Source organism: Cololabis saira, chromosome 2 (genome assembly GCF_033807715.1).
Source record: "Cololabis saira isolate AMF1-May2022 chromosome 2, fColSai1.1, whole genome shotgun sequence".
In the NCBI taxonomy this organism is placed as follows: Eukaryota; Metazoa; Chordata; class Actinopteri; order Beloniformes; family Belonidae; genus Cololabis; species Cololabis saira.
In genome coordinates, this window is record NC_084588.1 from 12,281,053 (window position 1) to 12,306,928 (window position 25,876).

The 25,876-nt window shown below is 42.9% G+C and overlaps 2 protein-coding genes and 1 long non-coding RNA gene across 4 annotated transcripts in view; 1 reads left to right on the plus strand and 2 right to left on the minus strand.

Annotated features, from left to right (window-relative positions):
• Positions 1-6,652, minus strand: part of nav2a (neuron navigator 2a) — a 249,424-nt gene extending 242,772 nt beyond the window's left edge. The window contains exon 1 of the mRNA XM_061737815.1: positions 6,557-6,652. Coding sequence (XP_061593799.1) covers positions 6,557-6,637 — 81 coding nt within the window. The 5' untranslated portion in view covers positions 6,638-6,652. The remainder of the gene's footprint in view (positions 1-6,556) is intronic.
• Positions 6,653-13,735: 7,083 nt separating this feature from the next.
• On the plus strand, positions 13,736-23,904 carry e2f8 (E2F transcription factor 8). 2 transcript variants are annotated; one of them, XM_061737845.1, is made up of 13 exons: positions 13,736-13,977; positions 15,085-15,326; positions 15,408-15,558; positions 15,735-16,049; positions 16,272-16,433; positions 17,604-17,741; positions 17,844-18,059; positions 18,675-18,756; positions 19,230-19,719; positions 20,432-20,698; positions 20,795-20,921; positions 21,797-22,131; positions 23,306-23,903. In XM_061737845.1, exons 2-13 carry the CDS (start codon positions 15,162-15,164, stop codon positions 23,471-23,473), a joined length of 2,616 nt encoding a protein of 871 aa, XP_061593829.1. In that variant the 5' UTR covers positions 13,736-13,977; positions 15,085-15,161; the 3' UTR covers positions 23,474-23,903. The 2 variants fall into 2 exon arrangements, with proteins under 2 accessions (XP_061593829.1, XP_061593838.1); XM_061737854.1 differs by lacking the exon at positions 13,736-13,977 and adding an exon at positions 14,676-14,697 and having other exon boundaries at positions 23,306-23,904.
• Positions 15,579-23,483, minus strand: LOC133458206 (uncharacterized). The gene is made up of 3 exons (XR_009783928.1): positions 23,286-23,483; positions 16,227-16,403; positions 15,579-16,028 (listed from the first exon to the last, which is right to left on the minus strand). It is a non-coding gene; the product is annotated as an uncharacterized LOC133458206 (long non-coding RNA).
• Positions 23,905-25,876: the final 1,972 nt, after the last annotated feature.

Consider the following 25,876-nt stretch of genomic DNA (forward strand, 5'->3'; position numbering starts at 1 on the left):
GAACATCTTTGAGATGTTCACATCACCAGAGGGCCTTGTGGCCCCGCTCTGACTCCAAGTAGGAGGAGTTCACCATGAAACCTCACACGGCAGCAGTCTGGGTTGTGTGTGGAGGCGTTAATACCCCCATTGATCAGGCAGGGGGGCAGAGTCTGAATAACTGGGAGCAGACCCAGAGGCCGCTTTGTCCGCCAGCATTAATGACTTGAACTTTTCTTGAGAGCCAGTGGAGTTCAGCCAGTAAAGACATGAGCTGTATTTTTAGTTGGTTCAAGACCAGGCGTGCCACTGCGTTCTGGACCATCTTCAGGGGTTTTACCAGGCACGCCAGAGGAACCATGAGGAGAGCAGTGTAGCAGCCAGGGCGGGAGATAACCACGGCCTGGAACAAGAGCTGTGGTGCTGTTGGGATAGGTTAGCATGATTATTCTGACATTAATAGACACAGATGACACGTGGTCATCGGTTAGGACTATCCCATTTAGTATATATTCTTCTGGACAGACTGGTTGGTCGGGATCAACACCTCCTCAGTCTTGGAGAGGTTTAGTTGAAGGTGGTGCTTCTTCTTGCATGCTGCTCCCCCTCAATGGATATGACTCTGGGCATACACCCTATCCTATGGTCTCTTCTCGCTCAATGCTTTGAAACTGATTTATAATTTCATGTCTTTGTTTCTGTATTCGACCTGCAGGTGCTTCAGCAAACAATTAGTGGGTATGGTATTATCTTTTGTCAGCGGACCGCTTCAGAGCTGGGACTCACTCAAGCATGGCAGCTATTGAAAGAATCTCACAAAAGTCACAAATCGGGCGACTCCCTGTGAGCACGTCTGTATCCTGTGGTTCGGGATGAGGTCCATCCTCTAAAAGGGAATAAACAAATCCGTGTGAGGTTTCTGAGTCCACTGTGTCTCTCTCAGCTAATTATGAGGCCGTTAGAGAATAACCACAGCACGTAGATCACTGCAAACACCTCATTATGCCACAGAGCCCCACCCGACCATATCAAACGCTCTTTAATGAGCAGTCAGGAAAGACCAGTGAAAATAAATACTTAATTTCCAATGGCTCTGATTGAGCAATTAGTGTCAGGCTGCTTTTCATTCCCATCGAGCTGAATCAATAACAGATTCTGCTACAGACCGCTCTCCATTATCCTCTGGATCTCCACCATCATCTCCTAGAGACCAGTGGGGGAATGTTACAATATCCTGTCAAGTTTAATGTGACGGCATTTTGTTTAGGCATCAAGAGTTTATTTCTTACTAGAAATCTTACTTTTAACGATCATCCCTCCAGCCGCTGGTTTGTTTTCCTTCAGCGAGGATAAGAAATATTATGAATACCACATTCACTGCTGTCCAGAGCTCTCAAACTTCTACCATATGTTCAACATTTGTGCTGTAACTCTACACTGTATCCACTAAAGTTAAGCCTGAGATCACAGTATCATTCAAAAAAATGTTTCATTAGGACTTTGTCAGGAACCATCTTGAGCGGTGGGCTGGGATGAGACAGCAGACAGTCAAGACGCCGTTCATCAGAGATCAGCTGACAGCGACTGCTCTTTACCTGCTCTTCCATTAAATCACTCGTGCCCATCTAGGCCTGGACTTCACGGGAATCTAAATCTATCAAACTTCATTTCACGCTGGCTTATGTAATAGTGCGTTACAGGAGGAGAAATGCAAGAGACCACAATAACGAATATGTGTTTGCACCGTGAGATGAGCGCCTTTTAATGAGACAGTATTACTGAAATGTTTGTGTAATACCACTGGAAACTTGAGCCTGGCCAGAAATACTCACGTGTTTCCTCTTTGATGCAAACAACTAGTCTGGTTTCTCTGGGGGGCCAGTATAGACACAGAAGTATAGACAGAAACAAATGTAGGGCGAACCCCAGCCAATGATTTTGGAGTAAAAACTTGCCCGTCCGAGGTGTTGTTGATAAATCTTTATTCTAAATCTTTATTCTAATAGTGGCTACTGGACACTCCAGTATGAATCAAGCGATGGACACGGCTGGCCAGGCGACACTTGAGCAGCTTTGCAGATCCTCGTTCATTTTCTCCCCTTCCGTCCAGAGAAAACATCCTCAAGAATTCAACCGGATGCATCGAGAAAGCATCCAGGAACCATCCTCTACAACCAAGTCCAGCTGCCTTGTTTCTTTGAGAGTTAAACTCCCCTGAACTTAAGGTAGCCAAAGAAAAGAGGACCAGAGCCCCTTCACCCAGCCACCTCCTCTAGCTCTCCCGGGGGAATAGGAGCAAGGCATTCCCAAGCCAGCCGGGAGATGTAATCCCTCCAGCATGTCCTGGGTCTGCCCCGGGCCCGCCCCGGGCCCAGGGCGGTCCGGACCAGAGCTCACAGACTCCTCTCAGTGTGGAGGAGCAGGGGTTCGTCTCACCCACTTCTCACCCATCTCTGAGGGAAATCAGGGCCACCCTGAGGAGGAAACTCATTTCAGCTGCTTGTATCTGCAAAGTCAGTGTTTCAGTCGCGGCCCATAGCTCATAACGGTAGCTCACACTGACCAGTAAACGGAGAGCCCCGCCTATTAACTCAGTTTTCACCGAAACAGACTGGTCCACCTGTGGATCTCCCACTCCATCCGCCCCCACTCGTGAATAAGATACATAAGTCTTCCACTTGAGGCAACGCTTCATCCGACACCCAAACACAGCTTTCCAGCCTTTTCTCACTGGGAACGTTTCTGCCAATGAGGAAAGCAAACAGTTCATTATTATATGATTCAATCACAATTCAATTACCATACAATCATTTGAAAGAAGGTTAAATAATTCTCAAAGACGGACGTGAATAGTCCTGTTTGACTGAAACCCCCATCATTGGTCTCCACAACTGTACAATTCAGTAGAGATCCAACACCAGAACATTCACATTCATTGAGCGGCGGCTGACTGCAAATAGGTGTTTTGTTGATAACAAAGTCTGCAGTTCTGCTCCATCAAACACAAAACCCACATTCCCCATAACACAATACACCCCTGAATCCGAGCCGGAGCGCTGTTTGCCTTCCCATTGTAGCTCCATGATTGCTACTCGATGAACATTAATATACGGAGCAGGGGACGTGTGACATAGTAAATCCACAAAGAGAACAAAATCCAATTACCTCGTACAGGAGTGAGTATCACACGCAGGATCTCAAACTCACAAGGACTATGTAATCGCCAAGGGACATTGAGTCTTACTGCATGGAAGCCCCGAGTAATTCAACAATGGGAGCCACTGCGCCAACGCTACTGCACCAGTGCTTTCAATCTATTTAACTTGGTTGATGTCCATTAAGAAGAAAGGTGAGTATTGGCTGAGTCTAACGCAACCGCTTTTCCCCGGGGAGCGTTGAACGTCTGGTCTCGCTTGGCTCCCGGCAGATGATGCCTTCATGTTCGCAGCTGTAACTGAGGAATTCAAATGAGATCTAGATGCGTCACTGCAAGCAAAATAGCCTGCAAAGGTCTGGTGGAGGGGTAAGTTATCACTTTGAGAATGGCATCGTGACGGGTTGCCAGAACAACAATGATGAAGAACAATAAACGTTTTGTGAAATTTCACCAGACGTGGAGGTTTCTGCTGGAACCACACACCAGTCACAAACGCTCAGGTCCTCCAGCTTCCCTGGCGCCTGGCGTGCAGCGAGGAGCTCGACAACGTGGGAAATTGGAAAAAACAGCAGCTGGTAAATTGGTTGCATCAATTAATATTCATGTTCCACATATTCCCATGTGATTAATTCAACACACCTGATCAAATCAATAATTTACAAGGGCATGACCAGGGAAGACGAAAGAAAAGAAGGATAAATCCAACTGCCAGCACACCTTTTACACAAGTCCAGTTAGTCCCGTTGCTGTGTGGAGTTGAACTGGAGACCAGCTCGTGTGCAACATCCAGTTGTTCAGCTGTATTAACGCTACCACTCTGGTCCACTGGGCTGAAGCTCTCCGTGCACGTGCATCGAGCGACTGGCTGTCATGGTTATCTTTCAATGAGGAATCGCACTTCAGTGGATAACCACAAATCTCCTCATAATCCCTCCCCTCAAAAGAGGGGTCGGCCTCGTCGGCCTTCATCTTCTGTGTTTTGTTGGTGCACTTCAGCTTCTGGTGGGGGACCGCTCCAGACTCGTGCAGTCGGGATGTTTCAACACGCCGCTACAAATGTTTAAGCAATACAACCACAAAGGGACTCTGGATCTTTTTGTGAACTAGTGCAGATAATAAACATGATGCAGACTTCAGCGCATAAGTGAATGTGAGAAAACCGCAAACTGACCTTAAGGAGCGCTGGAGCTCCGACAAGCACCTGAACCAGACACCTACGTACACTCAACAGGTGTGAGGTCTGGCCCACGTACCAACATACAACCCTGACTCAGACACAGGTGAGACTCAAACTCTGTCCTGCATGTTTTAGATGCTCTGCTTTAAAGCCACCGGCTTGTATCTGTGGGGCAGTGACAGACTTACACAGACCTTGGGGACAAGCCGATCCAATCATTTGAATCAGGTGTGTTGGAGCAAAGCAACATCTAAGCATGCAGGACAGTGTTCCCGGAGGACGCTGCTCTGGTGACACATGAAACAATAATTACTCTGATTCTCAGGTTTTGATATCTTTCCACTGTAGACACTAGAAATTCAAGATTTTTCTTCTCTCTTTTTCTTCACCAAGTTAATTACATCTGCTACTATGTATTCAACGGCACAATTGTTGGGGGTAAATTTGATTCTTCTCATTTCAAAAAGGTAATAGGAGATTGTAATCATGATCTTGTGGATATATGGAGAATCAATGAAAAACTGATTCTTTGAAGAGCAAAGACGGGCAGTTTTTTGTCCATTTGATCAAAAATACATTTAAAAAAAAACACTAAAAAAAAGAGTTTTCTTTAAAGAAAGATAGAAAGAGACTTACTACCCCCCCCCCCCCCCCCCCTTAGTGCATAATAATGAAGAATTCAAGGAATATGGAAGAATATCCATTTACAAAGGGCAAGGGGTGCAAGCCCAAGCTAGACGGCATGATGTCTGAAAGATGGAACAGCCTCAATATCTGTCAATCATCAATAGCATCAATAATGTGGGATTACAGCCTGTGCCAGCTATCATCAAGTGCTACATACAGAATTAAATTCACACATACTAATTAAAAACTTCAGTTCCTAAATCAAACATTGTGTTAACACTCTAAAACAGTATGAAGTGAAACGCAGCTGCAGTGTCCTCGATGCCAGAATGTCTTCAGTATCAAGAGAGAAAACAGAAGCTTAAAGGAACTTTTATCATTTTTAGCCGAGTCTGTCCCACTTTTATGACCCTTCCCATGATTGATTCTTGTCCCTTAAGTCGCCTAACTGCCGTGACGTACCTACTGTAGCTCTGTGGGGCGGTTTTTGCCAACAAAGGGATAGGAGATGGATGGAGCTACTGTAATTGATGTTTTAACATGAAATAAACTCTTTTATGGCGCTTGAATCATCCCAATAGGAAAGTGCAGGCCTGCAATACAGAAATAGATGGAGATGTTCCTTTTCCATACCATCCGAGCTTGTTTTGATTCATGGTTACATCATAAAAAGCACTTTTTCACAGAAGAGAACATATACATCAGCTCATCTTGATCTGCAGGGAGAAGCAGCCGCATTTCTGAACGTTTCTGCAGCAGTTGCATGAGTGCACGATTGCAGGCCAACAGAGGATGATGTTATCCTTCAAATGAAGTCAGAAAAATTACTATTGTGTAAGCGACGTTCAAATTCACATTCTTTCGTCCTAGTATGCACAATATATGAACTATGACAGGAATGCAAGTTATGTCACGTTTTCAGCGTCTCTTCAGCCTTTCTGAATCACAGTCCTCTGGGAAGCAAAGACAAGCCCTATACACGCCATCGGAAACAAATAAATAAATGCTTGAACCACTTTGAGCATGAATAATCAGAGGTCTGAATCTCATACTTTTACTTTTAAATATCCCACAGCAAACTGAAATATATGGAAAAGAGGCTCTGAAGCAGCGGTATTCCAGCAGTGCTGGATACTGCATGCAACAGCGCACAATCTGCAAGGACAACTGCAATGTGTGCTGAATTTAAAAACACGGAGAACGAGGAAAAAAGGGCAGCGAGGTTTGCATATACGAAGAGCACCACCTCACGTGGGAAACGCAGAGCGAGGCCAAACCAGGGCGAGTGAGTCACAGGATCAAGTATTCCATCAGTCTCACTGCAGACTGTTTATGGTATTTTACACAACCACCAAAGATTCAAATAAGGATTCATAAACTCCATCCACGCCTTCTTTGGTAATGTTCTCAAATCAAAGACACTTAGGGGTGATCTTAAATGAAAAAATTACTTCACTCACAACCAAACCTGTTTCCTTTCCTTGTAGATCGTCCACGCATCAGTCAACCAAGGCTCAACTGGCTTCATTAAGAGAGTGTTCAGAGCATGCACGAGCCACATGGGTATCCATTAGCTCTCAACAGAGAGCAAACCAGGGGATCAGCCCTTCACTCACCCTTTTCTGGTCCTCCAATCCGTGCAGGACAGCCTTCCTCCTCTGGTGCTGGTGTGGACTAGCCTCGGCTCCCGCCTCCATCTTCCCATAAGCAAGGCTCTCCCAGGGCTAAATTATCCAGCCTTCGCAACAGGCCGTGCAGGGAATGAAGGGAAATACCTGCTCACAGTATTTCAGTCCCCTTCCCGCTTAATCCCCAGTTGTGGCACATGAATGTATATCCAAAAGCTGGAAAAGCTTGTCCATCAACTCTGCTTCACATACGGCATGACACTCAGTCTTTGGAGGGATCCGACCTCAGCCACACGCTCCGCCTCAGTCATAGTGTCTCCTAACGGTGTCTGTTGGTGGTTCCTGGTCCCGAGGGGCTGGCCTGAAGTCAGCATCAGGGCAGGGGGTGGGAATCAGAGATGCTAAGGATGGCACTCTCTCCCAAAAACATCACAGCTGCTGTGGACATTTGATCTGAGAAGACACCGGGGTCATCTTGAGTCTCCCTCCTGCTGGAGATTCAATCTGCCTGCTGCTGTAAAACAAATGTAGGGAGTGTTATTCCAATGGGGATCATCCATCCATCCATCCAGCCCTGATCTATACCTGCTTCTTCCTACCCAGGGCCACAGGGGTCTGCTGGAGCCCCTCCAGGCCCTCTTTGGGTGAGAATCAGGGATTGTAATTGACGTCAAATAACCACAATAAAGAAAAACCAAACCCAGCCAGTGAATTCAAATGAAAGCAACCTTTCACAGCCCGACAGTCAAATGCAACGTTTGCTGAGATGGTTTACAAAAAAGAAAAGGAGTTATAAAAAACACATATAAAAAGGCTGTGGCAAAATGTGACACAAATACACTATTAATTCAGACAAACTATGACAGGAAGAGACCAGGAGCAAAATACATCTCTTAAATGACATCTGATTAAACTGTATATGTAAAGTTGCAATTTTCCTGCAAAGCATTAATGAAATTTGCTGCAGAAAGTATATATTTGGTCTAATAGCTGCGCCACAAACACACCGCGCACTGATTGCTGCAGGTGCGGACTTTTCCCTCTCTGTTTTTAACCGTCTGCGCCACTAGGAAATTAAGCAACTTTTTAACAGTTGAACAACCAGCAACTCTCAAAAAACGCGTCTCGATACGTTGAAATATCGGTGACTACTCCGTCTGGACTTGTCAGGGGACAACCATGAACTCAGGAGATCCAGTCTGGAACAAATGCTGAAGGTTTGAGCTGCTGCAGCATCCCTGCAGGAGAATCTGAGACCGAGATACCTGCTGCTGCTGCTGCCAGCTCTCTGCAAACTCGTCCAAATCCCAACAATTAAAAACAGGGACGTATTCAACACTTCAGAAGTGTTTCTGTGGCCGGGAAAGATGCTCACCCTGCGCTGCTCCGGGTCCTGCCCGCCCAGAGGAGACGGTCTCTCCGCTGCTGTCCGCTCCTCCGGCTGCGAGCGGAGCAGCGATGCTGCGTTCACACGCTGCCGGGAATATTGGATGTTGAAGGGCTGGAGATGTTGAAGTTGTTGAAGCTGAAACATCACCCTCTTCACATTCGCGCGTTTTCTATTTCTTGTTGTTGTTTCTTTATTAGATTTATTTTTCTTATGTTGCTCTTTTTTTGAGTCCGCTTAAAGGTTGTTGTTGTTTTTTATTATAGCATTGTTCACTGAATGTACCAGGCAAATGTATACATGTTTATTTGTAAATCAAAACCCTGTAAATTAGTCTGGTTATGTTTTCTAATTTACGAGGGCTCGTGAAGGTCTCACAAGGGTCCCGCTTGCTCTCTCTACAGCCGTACCATGACGTCACGGGATGCTTCAGCTCGCTGTTTTCTCTCAACATCCTTGAAGGCGCCTGCCGGTTTCTATGGTGACTCCAGGTAAAGGGGTCTTCTCCTGCCATCTAGTGGTGAAACAGAGACACGACAGTCAAAAGGCACGAAACATATTTGGGATTCAGCTCCATATGAGAGTAGGTGCTTAGGTTGGAAAATTCAGTCAAGCACTCATAGTATGTCGTGATACACTTTGTTATTACCGCTTGCTACTTTATTTTATTTTACTGCTTGCTACATTTTTTAATTTTATTATATCTTTACATTTTATTTTGTACATTTTGTACAGTCTGTTCTTATAGTTACTTATCCTTATCCTATATGTTGTCCACCGTCACTGTGTGTAATGCTGCTGCTACACTACAATTTCCCAGATTGGGATAAATAAAGTATATCTATCTTTCTATTTATGTGTATCTTAAAATAATCCAGACTTTGATCGATGACTGGAAATCCACAAGATTAAAATTGCATCTCCACTTCCACAAAAGTTCAGGACCTGTATAAAATGTAGTTATATACAGAAATGAACAATATTCAAATCTTATAAACCCACATTTTATTCACAAATCAATATAGAAACTATATAGGACATTTAAACTGATGACATGTGGTATCTTAAGGGAAAAGGATTAGGTCATTTTTAATGAGATAGCAACAAAACAGCTAAAAAACTTGGACAGGGCAATACTTACCGCTGTGTCATCATAAGGTATTACCTGGAGATCCTGTTGAGGAGGTTTTCAAACAATCAGTAAACAATAACATGTCAAGCCTTTCAGGTGAAAAACTCACTCATAGAGGAACAATAACTAAAACGTTTGAGCCAACAAACTTAATCCAGCACTCTATCTATCATGCATCTATCCATCCATCCATCAATGCGCGTGCAATCAGCAGTTAACCTGTCTGACCTGTTTTGGGACTGTGGGAGAAAGCTGGAGTAACCAGACAAAACCCACACATTCACAAGGAGACAAGTGTTCAAATTCCACACAGAAACGCTCCTGCCGGGATTTTGAATCAGGAACACCACACCAGCGTGCCGCTTTTCATCATACCAACCAGCTCTATGACCTCTGCACATCTTTACTTCTAAGGTTTCTGCTCTTTTTAAAACCCAGTTGTGAAATGACAGGATGCAAATTAAGTTAATCAGCTGTAAAATGTTGCTGTGGGAATAATTGTAAAGGCTAAATTGGTTGTGTCATGTTGGTATCGTGTCAGACCAGATGTGAGGTCCTTTATCCTCATCTATGGCTGACTTGAGCTGAAGGAAAGCAGCCTTTTGTCTGTGTAGAAGATGCAGTGGGTGGGGTAGGGTGGGGCGCGTTAATACAAAGAAACTTTACGACAACCCTCATCGGCTGGAATAACTGTCTTTTCGCTGGAGCAACACCCACAAAACGGAGTCACAAAGTGAGCTGATAATAGAGGAGCTGACAGCTGTCAGTGGTGTGAATCTAAATCAAATCACTACGTCCCACTGGGATCCCTAAACTAAGGACATGAATGAATCTCAGGTTTGGAATTAGTCGATCAGACGTTCATCCAAAGATAATCTGGAGTTTGTAAAGGTTTCCAGCACGCAGATGCTGTAAACATCACTGGAGAAACTGGACAGTAATTGAATCATGTATATCCATGTTGACACTAACCGTGCAAAGGTTTTAATCAAAGTGTTACATTAATTCAGTTATCTAATGTGTAATCTCCTTAATTTTTGCATCCATGCATGGAACAACTTAGTGCTTTTCTTGATTGAAGGGCAAAACACCAATTTCCCGCTTCTCTGGAAATTAAATGATGAGAAGCATTCCATCCCGGGTTACTGCCGGAGATGCTTGAGCTCAAACAAATCCATCATATCTGTACCGGTAATTATTGAAGACATGTAGCAGACCTGCCTTGCAGCATAATAAATGCGTAAATGAATTAGCATGGTGTAAAAACGAAGCAAACATGTACATGGGTCATGTGATTTATGGCTCTTTAATGAGGTGTGGTATCTTATCGCCAGTAAGGGTTCTTGTGTCATAAATCTAGTGTTTACACCTTTGTTACCACGTTGTTATCAAAACAGTGCAGTTCTGAATCTAATTACCTTCAAATACCGAGAAAATTTGAGTTGTTTTTCTTGATAGGTGAATTGTGCTCTCTAAAATTGTGAGCAAGTTAGTGTATGAACTGACAACCAAACACCAAGAAGCAGTGATGCTTTGCGAAACCTTGATTAGTAGAAAACAGATGTTTAAAGTTTCTGCACAAAAAGACTCTTAATTTGTTTAGTAATAGTTATTTTATGGAGATAAACCGGGGATGTAAGTGACAAATACAGCTGCAGAGCATCTAAACAATATCCTCAGTGATGGGAGCTTTGACCACCTTTATACGCAGAAGTTTACGGCCTGTTTCCACCAAGAATAAAACACAGCTCTGTAGAATGTAATATGCAATCATTTGTCATCAAAAGTCCCAAAATAAAAACCCCACACTTTACTGGTTGGTGGCACCCTTCTGCTGGGTTATTAAAACTAGAGGTTCATTACATTTAGAGTCAGGCTAAACACCGTCAGCTGATCCGTATGGAATAGAGATGAAGTTAAGATAAACCCTTGTGAAGTCTTTTCTAAAGACACAGCCCAGCTTTTTCCAGCCAGGAACAAGAGAGATGTGCTGAATGTCCTCCGCTGTCGTCCCTTTCTTTTTTTTAACTAAGTTGAATTCTTCTTCCGTGACTTTAAGCACATAACCTTAAATAGGGAGGAATCTTGCACTCCCACTGTAAGTCATATAACCTTAACAATAGCAAGCAGTCAGATGAGTCTCTGCAGACCCAACAGTTTGTGCAGCAGGTCCATCTAAGAGGCGAGTTGGGCCACGCGCATGCACTCGTGCATGGGTCACCAAACAACAGCCCTCTGGGCAAAGATGTGTAGAAAGCAGCTCACTGTACCAGCAACTGGGACAGAAAAAAGCAGAACATGAACCATGGAGATTTGATTTGTGCCTTTTCTGAGGTATGTTTGAATTTTGTCCATCTGTGTTCTTTATGTAGCAACTTTTTCTGACTGTTTAAACGTTGTTTAGCTACTTTCTCATCTTCAGTATTTCCATTTCCTCATGATCACTGCAATTCTCTTCTGGATCCATTCGACACTATGTTTCTTTTTGGGGGGAAACTTGGTTTCTCTTTGCTTTTTTGCTTTTTTTAATTCAATAAAGATGAAAATCATGCCTGGGTAGTTATATAGCACATTTCATGTCTCATTTTGCATCTCTTCGTGGATACTTTGAATATCCCATCATATATTTGTCCTCTTTGTCAATTTCTTGTTGTTTTTGTTGTTGTTGTTTAACTTTGATAATCTTTCATTAGTTTGTAGTCATTATATAACTGTTATCCATACAGATTTCATAGGTTTGGGATAAACTTCCTGAACACGTCGAGAGTTGAGTCTATCCAGTAGGAAAGATTGCAGTTTATTGACTGACCACTAGGGGGCTGGCTCTAAATCATATCTGGTTAAATTATATATAAATAAGCAACAATTAGGAGCGTGGACTTTTGATATGCAGTTAGGCTGGTGCAACCAATGGCTAACAGTTATCACTCTTAATAATATATCTTAGGTCCCTGCTCTGCACCATTTCACCTGTCGTTACAATTCTCCAGCTACTAAAATCAGTTTTTAAAAGTGTGTCATTTTAGACATGTCTGTAGGACAAAGAAAAACAGACACTTATGGGATGTAAGCTTAATTCAGGGGGACATAGAGACGACGTATGTGTGTGTTTTTAAATTGAATAAGGCACATTTATCTTTTTTTAAAGGTGTCTCAATGTCAGGAGCCATCAGATACTGTACATCCATCAGGTATATTTATATAGTGAGCCTTAGCCTTTGTAGTCTTCTTTATTTTACGGAATATGGTATACTGCCACAACGTTGCAGTGGTGGAGATGCACATTTGGAGTTTCAAACATCAAATACAGCAAGCTCATACTTGTTTGGAAGTACTTTTTTATGTGCATGAAAAATAAAAAAGGATGTTTTGGCCTCAGATGGCTAAAGCGTTATGAAATTTCGTCGAGGCGGCCTTGTAGGGTTTTTCTACACAGGAAAAACTTTATAATGGCTAAATGTACACAGTAGAAGAAAAAATAAAGAACAATTCAAAGCATTGTTAAGTAAACCTAGCCTATATGATATATAGCCCGCTGATATCAAATATGCAGAACTTACTGGCTATCACTCCCACCCGCCTTAAGACTCGTGGTGACCGAGCTTTCAACATCATGGCCGCTACATTTTGGAATGCTCTGCCTGCAAATGCCTGAGCTCTTTTAAAAGGCAACTAATTGTAATTGTATTTACTTATGTATTTATTTATGTATTCATATATTTAAGTATTATGTTATTAAGTATTATACGACGTATATATGTAAATGTACTTTTATATGAATGTACTTTTAATCTTCATGGACCCCAGGAAGACTAGCTGGCGTTTTGTGTCCGCTAATGGGGATCCAAAATAAAAAAAACTAAACAAAAAAACTAAACAAATTAAAAAAAAACTAAAATCCTACCTTTTTAAACAGGCTTTTATGTAAACTGCATTGTTTTAAGTTTGTTTATGTTTTTTCTTTTCTATCATGTATTCTATGTATTTTATTGCTCTAAACTGTTTTTATTCTGTAAAGCACTTTGTGACAAATGTCTGTGAAAAGCGCTATATAAATAAACTTGACTTACTTACTTACAACATGTTACATATCGCAAGTAAGTAAGTAAAGTTACACATATCATATGCAACTTCACAGTAGGTTTGTCCAGTTCTTCAAATATAAAGAGCCCAAACCTTTTTGTAATAAGTTAGTAATATCATATTATTGATGAATTAGATAATCCTTTAATAGTCTCACAGAGGGGAAATTTGCAGTTTACAGCAACAAAGGGGATAGTGCAAAAACAAGAGGCATCAATAGAAATAGTAATAACACAGTAATAATATCAGAGTATGACACACAATAAACAGTAAACTGGTATATACAATAATTATAATAATAAGAAAAATAAATAATAAGAAATACTGATATATAAAAAATAACAGGAGTTTAGATAAGTTTAAAAAAATAACAGACGGATATTTACAGAATTATAATATAAATCAGTATTCTATTAGATGAAAGTGTGTAATTGGTGTTAATGCTGTAGTAAAGGGTCAGAGAGGACGTGGCCAGGGCCCCAGTGGCCCCCTGGAGCCTCAGGTCCAGGTCCCGCCTCCACGGAGCGGCGGGAGCGCGCATGCTCGGACTGGGCGGGTCAAACGCTCCTGGACATCCGCCAAACCGGGCAAACTTTGTCCCGACCGTAGTAAACTTTGATCGGGAGGCTGCTAGTGTGTAGTAAAGCCGAGAGCTGCTTCATTTACCGCTGTTTTCACCCGGGAAACCGTGTTTCCGTTAGTTAGAGCTGGTCTGGAGGAAACGACCTGAAGAACCGACGTAACCAGCGACATGGAAACTCTGCTCTGAGACTCTAGGATACTCTGATACTACATTTATCAGACCTGGTAAGTGTTGGGGCTTATATCCACATCTGGAAACCTTTAAAAACCCGGGAGCAGATGTAAATACAGAGGACATGTGTTTGATCGCTGATTAATTCAACATAACTGTCGTTTCATCGAGGAAACTCATGAGTGTCACTGGACCGGGCTGTTCAGGTTTTTATAGTTTTCGGTCTGAGGGACGGTGGTGCTTTTTACGTGACAACGAGTACTAACGCGCTTCTTTCCGCCTTTTACCCCGGGGGAGGCTTCAGATACCCCGCTCCCTCCCTGTAAACGCGTTAGTGGGGCACTTTTACCCGGGAATAAGTGAGTGTTTAGGGAAAAGTTGCGGTACGTTTGTTCGGCGCCAACGATTTCAAAAACAGTCTACCTGCGCGGGACTCGGCACTTCCTCCGCGCGGCCCCGCGCCGCGCTGCTATTGGCTGGCTGGCCAGAGGGGGCGGGGCCGCCGCGCTGCTATTGGCTGGCTGGCCAGAGGGGGCGGGGCCGCCGCGCTGCTATTGGCTGGCTGGCCAGAGGGGGCGGGGCCACCGCAGTCCGTTGGGCGCCGCGATTGGACGGCGCGCACGTCAGTTACCGCCAATATCAGTGTAGTATTGTGATTGGTTTTAAAGGTACATTCCCTTCATATTCATATCTGTGTAAGTTATAAAACTCGTATGAATTAATCATTGGAATATTGCTTTACGCGCGGCCGCGAATCCATCTTAAAAACGTTGGTATGTAACACATTTCTTACGCCTAAAGATAAGTGGCTGTGGTTTTCTGAAATATGTGGTTTGAATCAGTGCTGAAAGCAAAATCATTCAGGAAGTAGTTTTTTTTTTTGAATGAATGAACATTGACGATTATTATATGTTTTTTACGTTATAAATACACTTTATGGCAAGAAAACATGGTCTAATATAACATCCAGCTTTTGACTGCTGTCAGATTGTCAAACCTGTGGCTTTATTATCAAAACCTGACCTACACATTTCATTCAAAGATATGTGACATATTAATCAAATATCTCTGGGTTATAACTCTCCTCTGGTGAGTGAATGGCAGTCCATGGGTTCATATTTTAATCCAGCATCATGTGTTTTCCTTTCTTTTCTTGACAGGATGATGATTTTGATGCGTCTCAGGTTTTAATACATACGGTACTCTGGAGAAATCAACTGGCTCGTGCGGACCGAAAATGGGCCCGCTAACTACACCTAAAAAGGGAGGGGAAGTGGTTGATCCCTGGACTCCAACATCTAACCTCAAAATGCTGATCAATGCTGCTAGTCCTGAAATCAGGAACAGGGAAAAGGAGCTGTGCATGGACGGTGACGACAGGGACGGTCTTGAGCCCACACAGGTACGAGTTCCTGCGTTAGGTTGTTATTATGAGTCGGGGGCGGTCAGGGCCTTGTCTTATTTCTGTGTTGTTTCCCCAAAGGACTCTGAAAATGGAGAGGAGTCTGAGAAAATGATCAGCAGAAAGGACAAGAGCCTGGGGCTGCTCTGTCACAAGTTCCTCGCCCGGTACCCGGATTACCCCAACGCAGCCCTCAGCGACATCTGCCTGGATGACGTGGCCACTGAGCTCAGTACGTATTCTGTTTCAATGCTTTGTTGTGACATTCTTTCATTTTATTTAAACAAAAGAAACTGGCATGCTTTTATGCTCATAAGATGGGTATTTTATACCAAAAAATGATTTTATCCAATTTTCAAAGATTATATTTTTCTTCTTTTCTGCATCTCTTTCTTGGTGACTGCACAGATGTGGAGCGCCGGCGCATCTACGACATCATGAACGTGCTGGAGAGCCTTCACATGGTGAGCCGCTCGGCCAAGAACCGCTACGCCTGGCACGGCCGGACCAAGCTGGCCGAGACGCTGGCCATCCTGAAGCAGGTGGGCGAGGAGCACAGGTACGGCCAGCAGATGCTGCAGATCCGCCAGCGTATCCTGGACCGGGAGTTCGACTTCGACGGTGAGGAGAAGGAGAACGAGGTGGCGGCCGACGCGGAGAACGGGGAGCAAGGACAGAGAGAGCTCTTCTTTGTGGAGCTGCCTGGAGTCGAGTTCAAAGCCGGTGAGACGCTGAAGCGAGCTTCACTGAATACATTTACTTTATCATTATTTCATTATAATGTAATATATATATATACATATATACATATATATTATATAACATTTATACAGAACTTGAAGTCTGTATCGATACTTTGATTCATACAAAAATTATTTAGGGTAAAAGAAAAACATTTACATCGCCAGAAAGTTTTAATTTCTCACTCTTCCTGTGTCTTTCCAGCATCTGTAAACAGCAGAAAAGACAAATCTCTGCGCGTCATGAGCCAGAAGTTCGTGATGCTGTTCCTGGTGTCAAATCCACGCGTGGTCAGTCTGGACGTGGCCGCCAAGATCCTGATCGGAGAGGACCAGGCTACAGATCAAGACAAGAACAAGTTCAAGAGTGAGTAGTACAGAGCCTGCAGAAGAATATAAAATGCATTTATGTCAAATGAAGCTTTAAAAAAAAATCATTATTTGTAAGAACACAATCACATAAACGCTAAACCTCATGCCTTTCATATTTAGTCTAAGTTTTTAAAAGCCTGGACTAGGGATGTCCCGATCAGGTTTTTTTGGCCACGATCTGATTCCCAGTCATTTGATTTTGAGGATCTGCCGATACCGAGTCCCGATCCGATACTTTTGTAACACGTTAAAAAATGAACGAATGCAAAATAAACAGATCCAGGTTGTCCCCCTTTTTTATTTTATTCAACTTATTTTACCATTTAGCATTTAAACAGTGCTGTTCTCTTCGAGATGCTTGAACAATCAGTTAGTAATAGTGCAACTATTAACTACTAAAAATAGTGCAAAATTTAAACATAAATTTGAATAAAATAAAAACAGCAGCTCAACTTAAAATTCCTAGCAGGCATTTAAACAAATAAGCAAAAAAAAGTGCAACAGTGTCATAAAGGCCAGTAATGTGCTTTTTAGACCAGACTCTTACTTCTTACTGTCCTTTTCTGGCTTAAAGAATAAAATGTTGGTGTTTGAAGGACCTAAAATCTTCCTCACAGTAGCCAGCGTGTCCATCACGCTGCGTTGAGAAAACAAGCCCTCGTGCACGCAAAGCCGGCTAGAATGCACAACGCAGCCTGTGGCGTTTTTCTGACCGTTCAGCTGAGGAAGACGACACAGACACTTCGTTCTGGTTTCAATCACCGTTGTAACTTAACTTTTACTTATTACCTCCGCTGTAACACGGCTGTGCGCAGATCACCACAAACAGAAAACTTTATTGAACTCACTTCACGTGACAGCCCACACTCCGCACCTCCACTTCACCCATAGCTTTCTTCATATTAGCAGCGTTGTTACGTGGGCCTGTTGGTTGTTGGTACACCGGTTGTTTAACATTTTTTCCATCATTTGTTTGATGCGTTGGTCAAAATAATACGAATAAAATATATATCCGACCCCTGATCGGGATGCAACGTCTGATCTCCATCAAGTTTCGAACAACGTGATCGGATCGGGACATCCCTAGTCTGGACTGATGTAATTTACTCTGTGGCTGTAGATGATAACGCTGCCCGCGTGTGTGTGTGTGTGTGTGTGTTTGCAGCCAAGGTGCGGCGGTTGTACGATATCGCTAATGTGCTGCGGAGCCTGAAGCTCATCGAGAAAGTCCACGTCACAGAGGAACGGGGGAGGAAACCAGCCTTTGAGTGGGTCGGCCCTGAAGGATTCTCCCAAGCTGAAGGTACCGGCGTAGTTCTCTTATTGATTGTTTTGGTTCAAAGTTTGGAGGAACTGTGTTCTTACTGTCGTGCTTCTGTCATGAACATTAAACTGTTTGTTCCAGATTTGCCAAAATCCACTATCAAGCGCCTGTCCAAGAACAAGAGTGTGCTGGAGTCTCGTGCCTCTCTGGAAAACTGTGCCAAAAACCTCTTTTCCTCCCCCGGGACCAAACGGGGCTTCACCAGACACCCTTCCCTCATAAAGCTCGCCAAGAGCATTCAGGACGACCGGCGCAAGATCAACTCTGCCCCCAGCAGCCCCGTCAGGTGTTTCCCAGGTAAATACGAACAACCCCCCACCCCCCCCTTTCAGTGTGGTTTCTCTGGTTCTGCTGTGATGGAACAGTCCAGGGTTCATACGTTTTGAAAAAAACCTGGAAAAGTCATGGAATTTGAAAATGTCATTTTCAAGTCCTGGAAAAGTTTTGGAAACATAAGTTCACCACAAAAGTTTTGGAAAAGTCATGGAATTTATTTTTTTCACTCAATGATAATATTTAGTAATAACAGCCTAAAAGGTAGATTTAATATTGATCATTAAATATTCCGTATAGAAAAGTCTCACGTGCCTAGCATCTTGCGCATCATGCAGATCAGTTATTATTAGTTATTACAGTTATATTAGATTACTATACAACATATACTACAACATAGTGCTGGTATATCAGTGTTAGTTTAAACAAATGTTTATTTTGTATAAAACCATTATTGTCATTAGATCTCCACTGTAGTGACTTTTTAAATAGTTTTATTCCTATATTTCATTCATACATTGATGTTTTAGAGGTCATGTATAGCCATGGAAACTTGCTGCCAAGTCATGGAAAAGTCATGGAAATGTGTTGGTTAAAATGTGTATGAACCCTGACAGTCTCTTCTTCTTCTGTCGTCAGGTGATTCTTCCAGCACCGACTTTCCAAACAAGATGGCTCAACTTGCTGCTATTTGTAAAATTGAACTTGACCAGGAGTCAGCGTAAGTTTGGTCTCATTTTTGTTTAGTTATGTTCCTGACCAGTTGATATGACATAAAAACAAATCTAGCTTTATGGTTGAACGCTTGTTGACTTGTCATCTTAGGTTAATCAAATAATTTGATTTTGAGTTTTTATTTCGGTCTATTTGGATACAACATAATACAACGTAAAAATACTCCAATATTTTAGATGGCACCGAAAAGGTATAGGCTGAAGCCAAGGCTTATTATGCCTACCTTTTTTATGAACCTCGGCTCAGGAGGTTTCATACAAAACAAAACTAATAATTTGGATTCAAACATTGAAAAAGAATGGATATATTGGACAAGTAACAGGTATCTAGACAAGAAGCAAAGACAAAAACAAAAAAATACTATAAATTGCAAGGGGTGATAAATTAAGTGGTTTTTGGCTGGATAATGATGAAGTTGTAGGAGAATTCAGTGTTGAGTATGCATCTCTTCTGTTCCAGACCCACGATACACCCAGAGTGTACCGCTGCCGTGGGAGCTGACGCCGCCACTGAGAGTTTACAGCTACCCCCCTCTGCCCCCGCAGAGTTATTGAAAGCACCATTATTAACACCAGAGCCTCTAGCCAACGCCGGGGTGCCCTCCACCCCCCAGACCCCTCTGACAGGGCAGCCCCCGGGCCCCGTCACCTACATCCCTGCGCAGTGTCCATCCGTCATCCCCGTCTTGTTGCCCCAGCAACGCGGGAACGGGCCCTATGCCATCTACGTGCACCCCTCCTCCCTGCGGCCGCAGCCCACCAGCCTGGCCGTGCGCTCCATGACCTTCGAGGAACAGAACGGCCAGAGTCCCACGGACCCGTCCGGGGCCAGGAGCCAGCTGGTGTCCAGGGCGTCTGATGTCAGTCCTCTGGCGCTGAAGCGGCGGCATCTGGACTCGGCTTCAGAGAGCAGCCCCTCCCACGCCAAGAGGTCCGACCCCCACTTTAAGGTAAGAGAATAGTGAGATGGTAATTAGGGCCCGAGCACTTACAGTGCTATGGCCCTATTGTATCTGTAGGATTGTATCATTTTTATTTTTATTTTTCCGACGAAGTGAGGGCCTTTTTGACCCCCTTAACGTGCCCCAAAATTAATGGGCGTGGCCCAATGACTCAACAGCGCCCCCTAGAAAACTTTGTGCCTCAAGCCCCACAATACGGTTTGACGTACATGCACGAAAATCGCTACACACCTGTATCATGTCGCAACTTAAAGAAAAGTCTCTTGGCGCCATGGCCGAAACCGAACAGGAAGTCGGCCATTTTGAATTAATCGTGTAATTTTTGGCGCAATTTATGCTATTTCTTCGGCCGCTTCTTCACCCGAACCGTAATGTGCACCCAGGTGTGTTATACATCAAAATGTGCATCTCGATCCTGCAACGACACGCATTACTTTTCTCAGTCAAAAGTGTTACCGTGGCGACGATAGACGCCAAAAAGCGCGCCCCCCTTTCATCTGATTGGTCCATATTTCATAGTTCCTATTTTCTGCCATAACCTTTGAATGGTTTGACATAAAGAGTCGTGGGTGGTGTCATCGGATTTGGTTTAGATGAGTGCGAGGGCCCGTTCATCGCTGCTTGCAGCTTTAATTTAAGTTGTGATTTTGTTGCATTTAGAGATGAATTTCTGAGGTGCAGCTCGTCTCTCTCTCTCTAGGACTCGTCCCCGAAGCTGTGTGAGATCCTGCAGGCCCGTCTGAAGGCCCGTCGGGGCCCTCAGCTCACCAGTCGGCCCTCGCCCCGCGCCCTCCACCTGGACCCTGAGTTTGTGAACACCCCCGGGGGGGCCGTGGCCACTCAGACCCTGGAGCAGAGCCTGGAGAACCTCCTGGACAGGGAAGACAAGACTCCCACCTCCGACGGCGAGGCGGGGCTCACGCCGGTCCGAGCCGTACCTCTCACCCCGGGACAGCTCCACACCGAGGTAACGACAGCTCCGGCTTCAATGAGCACAAATTCAGAGCCGTTGGTGCTCTTCTGTTCAACAGCACGTTGAGTCCTACTTCTGTTTTCCGTCCAGACTTTAGTACCAGCTGGATACTTGATCCCCATCTCCCAGCAGTCCCTCATCAGCTACAAGGAGGTTCAAGGTCTAGAGGGCAGCAAGGCCACAACGCCCACGTACATCTACACAACACCAACCGCAGGTAAATGTCTAACTAAAACATGCATGTTTTCAGTACATCAACGTGTTATACATACACTGCAAAAACTCAAAATCTTAACAAGAATATTTGTCTTATTTCTAGTTAAAATGTCTAATTTTTTGTCAAAAAAATCTCATTACACTTGAAACAAGACCCATCACTGGAAAAACAACAATTTTCACCTGTTTCAAGTAGATTTTCACTTAAAATAAGTAGAAAAATTTGCCAGTGGAACAAGATTTTTTTGCTTGTAATGAGAAGATAAATCTTGTTCCACTGGCAGATTTTTCTACTTATTTCAAGTGAAAATTTACTTGAAACAGGTGAAAATTGTCAAATAACAATTTATTTTTCTGGTAATGACTCTTGTTTTAAGTGTAATGAGATTTTTTGACTAAAAATGAGACATTTTAACTAGAAATAAGACAAATATTCCTGGTAAGATTTTGAGTTTTTGCAGTATATATATATCTACTCCCCCGCCCTTTTTACACCAACTGTAATAGACAAAGATGTGGGGCTTTAGAGATTCTGATACACTGATCACTAAAACACACGCTGGTTAGCAGCACAACGCTGGATCAGCTCTGACCTGCAGCTCTAGCAGCAGACTGGGCCTTGTGCATAAATCAGTCCTGCATCACGTGTTCTCCCCCACAGAAGACCCATTACCGGCTCAGAGAATCATTCTGCATCCCAGTTTTCTCAGAAAACTAAGCATTTTGCTTCCAGTCGTGTCTGAGATGGCATAAGTCAGTAAACATGGGAAAGCATCGTATGGTCACTAACGTACAATAGATGGAGACTGACTTGTTAAATCTGCACATTAGAGGAAAGTCCTGCACGTGTGAATAAAAGCATTGCTCTGTCCCCAGGCTCCAGGCCGATACCGGTGCAGGAGATGACCCCCACCAACCTGCGGTTCCACAAACCCGCCGTGGTGGCCTCGCCCCTCTCCGTCCAGCACTCCCACCGCCTGCACAGCCCCAGCCCGGCCATCCTGAACTTCACCCTGCAGAACCTGGGCCTGATCTCCAGCTCCGGCCCCGGGAACGCCTTCGCCACGCCGCAGACCCCAGACGGCGCCGGCGGCCTGCCCAGCCCCCTGAGTCTGCAGCAGAGGGGCATGGTTTTCATCAAGCCCGTGTCCCCGCTGCCGTTCCAGACGGCCATGTCCGCACAGCCGTTGACGCTGATCAGCGTTCAGCAGGTAAAGGTTAACGTTTTCAGTCACTTCTGTTACTTTACTTTGAAAAGTATAAATTAGAGGAGTCATAATAAGGCATTAATAACTAGGGGTGTAACAATATATTGTGCCACGAAATTTTGCGATACACGTAACGTAAACGTAACGAAACGTGTCGTGCAGGTGGCAAAGTGTATCGCGATATTGGGTTATTGATATTAATCTATTGTGTTGACTAGTAACGCGCATCCGGCCGCGACGGCGCGGACCAAAATCTTACTACGCTCAGAAGAAACTAGTCCCGTTTGGCGGTCCCGTTTTGAGGTCTGAACCTTTACTTATGTAAGTCTGGTGTAGAGTTAAGCCTTACCTTATTAAATTAAACCTTTTTCTGGTCCTGAGTAGGATAAACACGGGACAACTTCTGCTGAGCTCCAGTGTACTTTAATGTCCCTCAACAGTGTAGGATTTTAGAACATCAACACAGCACCTAGTGCCGTACTGTGGCGTATCACTCCGCCCAATCTAAAACATATTAACAACTACAGATAAACTGACTAGTGTAATTATAGTCCCTGATTTACATCAGAATATAAAGAATATATTTATAAAATAATGAAATAACCTTCTTAACAAAAAGAAATCTCCTCTTACACTTATAAGGTGCACATGAATCAATCTTTTTTATGATGTAAAATTGTATTTATTTACTTTTATTTATTTATTTATTTTTAGTTGTTAAATTTCTGGAAAAGAAAAAAGTAAAATCATACATGAGAGAAACTATTCAGTTTGTGGCAAAATATTTGTACTTGTATGAAACTGAAGATGCATAATGCAAACCTGACATTTACTTTTAGTTCAGTTTGTGGAAAATGGTTGGCCTGGCTTTCTCTTTAAAACTTAAACAGTTATAAAGCATTACAAACTATAACAATAGGGTAAACGCACAGTATTGTTTAGTATTTTGTGTCTTTCAAATAAAAGACAATTTTTTCCAGTCATATGTTCCTCATTCAAGGTTGTTAAAAAAATACTGCTATAATATCGTATCGTTATCGTGACCTCAATATCGTGTATCGTACCGCATCGTGAGATTAGTGTATCGTTACACCCCTATTAATAACCAACAGTAATGATCAGTATTTATATCCAAATTCAACTTTCACAGTATTGACCGTGGTCTTCTCTTGTGCAGCCTCTAGTGGCCACCCCCAAAGGGCACGGACTCCCCCAGCACAGCTTCTTCCACACGCCCGTCTCCCTCTCGCCGCTGGCGTCCGTGGTAACCGCCGGTGGACACGCGGCCTCAAAAAACGTTTATATTCCTCAGAGAAAGCTGGACGTGGCCACGGAAGACTCCTGAGGGACGGCGTTGTGGGTGTCGGAGCTTCAGAGTGTCGCGTCACATGATTACCTCTAAACATTTCCCAGCATCCTCGCTGTGTTCGGCGCCCTCACAGCCAGCTCTGAAAGTAGCTGCTATGCAGACGTGGGCTGTGTCCTTGTGGACATCTGAAGAGGACATTCAACAACAAGTTCTGATACCCATGAACACTATTGTTATGCTCTTTGTGAAATAGAGAGAAATTGAATTTTTCAGGACTAATTTGCATCAAGTGAGAGTTTATTTACTTTCTTTATTATTATTTTGATGATCTGTGTGATACAAATTAATTTTCTTCAAGTTAATATGATCAGTAAAGTAATGTGATTTCTATAGTAAAACTAATAAGATCACTTTTGCACATATGTATATGTTAACTATTACTGTTTAAATGGAATTCTAAGAATATGTGAATATTTTTGGTGAATTTAAAGTCAAATTAGACTTTTGGGTTAATTTATAACAATCACTTCTGAGAGTTCCTGCTCATTGTCAAATGCAAAATAAATGTCTATACATTTTTTTTGTAAAGATTTAATCCTTTTTTTGTCAGCTTCTAACTTGATCATTAGAATGAATTGTTTATAGTGTATTTATAAAATTTACAGTTATCAGTTTTTTGTCAAAGGTCAAAAACACTTTGTAGAACAAAGAATAAGCAACTATACGCTGAGCTTCAGGAAACTGAACGTTTTCATTGGTGCGTAACATTTACTTAATCATCTCCAGAGGATCAGTGTCAGTTCCTTATTTATAGTTTCCACTTGACGCAAATGTGTCGGAAAACATCCTGCGGCGGTGTTTAAGTGTGTATCAAGTCTGGTCTGACGGCTATGACTGAATAATGTCAGAATCAGTCAGGCGCTAAAACGTATCCTGTCAGTCATCAGAATCAGAAAAAACTGTCCCAGAGGGGCAGTTAGGTGGGCAGAGAGCAGCACAGGGGGAAAAAGGTGGGTGTTTGGGCGAAGGCTGCAGATAATGTGCAGCGGCGGGCCTGCTGCCAGTAGCATGAGTGGTTGATGTGGAGGTAGTCACGGCCATAGTGTTGATAAGTGTTGGAGATGTAAAACAGCAGCCAATGTGCAGCAATACATTCAAGGTGTCAAGGTGCAGCAAAGTCACAGAACATCGAGAAAACTGAAAAAAGAAAAGTAACACGACAAGCGGGATGATACATATTTCATGTGAACAAAATGAGGCGGTCATGTCAGGTTTATTTCTGTAGCAAGTTTAAAACAACCTCAGCTGACCAAAGTGGTTTATAGGCTGAAATCCCTTTAAAAGTCTGATTAAATAAAAGCATAAAAACAGCAAACAATGTACACATATATATATATATATGTATGTATATATATATATATATATATATATATATATATATATATATATATATATATACAGGACTGTCTCAGAAAATTAGAATATTGTGATAAAGATCTTTATTTTCTGTAATGCAATTAAAAAAACAAAAATGTCATACATTCTGGATTCATTACAAATCAACTGAAATATTGCAAGGATTTTATTATTTTAATATTGCTGATCATGGCTTATAATAAAAGGCTTGCAGTTGATTTGATCAGTTGATTTGTAATGAATCCAGAATATATGACATTTTTGTTTTTGTAATTGCATTACAGAAAATCACAATATTCTAATTTTCTGAGACAGTCCTGTATGTATATCTACAGTACAGACCAAAAGTTTGGACCCACTTCCCCACTTGTTTGAATGAGAAGGTGTGTCCAAACATACACACACACACACACACACACACACACACATATAATTATATATCTAATTATATATATATATATATATATATATATATATATATATATATATATATGTATGTATATGTGTATATACTGTATATACACATATGTATGTTTATACAAATGCACACATAAAGGTAGACAGTCCCACAATTTGGGAGCAATTACAGAAAAAGCTATATCGCGTCTGCTTTTGAGTTAATATTCATGTACACTGAGGATTTCACTCAACACATTGGTTTATAATTTTATCTCTCCATCCATCCATCAATGAGTTTTCTTAAGTTTCTTTTTTAGCTTGGCCGGGTAAGTTCATGAGAACTATGGTTAACTCAAACTCATTCTGATCAAATCTTTCCATACATCCTCATTTTAGATATCACTATAAAAATAAAACAAAAGGAGTGCTTCCCGTGCAGAAAAAGGTAGAACTTCACTGGAACCCGTTCAGTGGGCGATCAGGGGCCACCACGGGCCTGGGCGGGTCAGCTGGGTGGTTGCTAGGCTGGGCATCGCTCAGGTCAACCAGGCATAGTGGGTGACCGAACAACCAGTAGTTTATCACCATCCACTGCAACTGGCTACCTGTTGGCTGCTAGTCCAG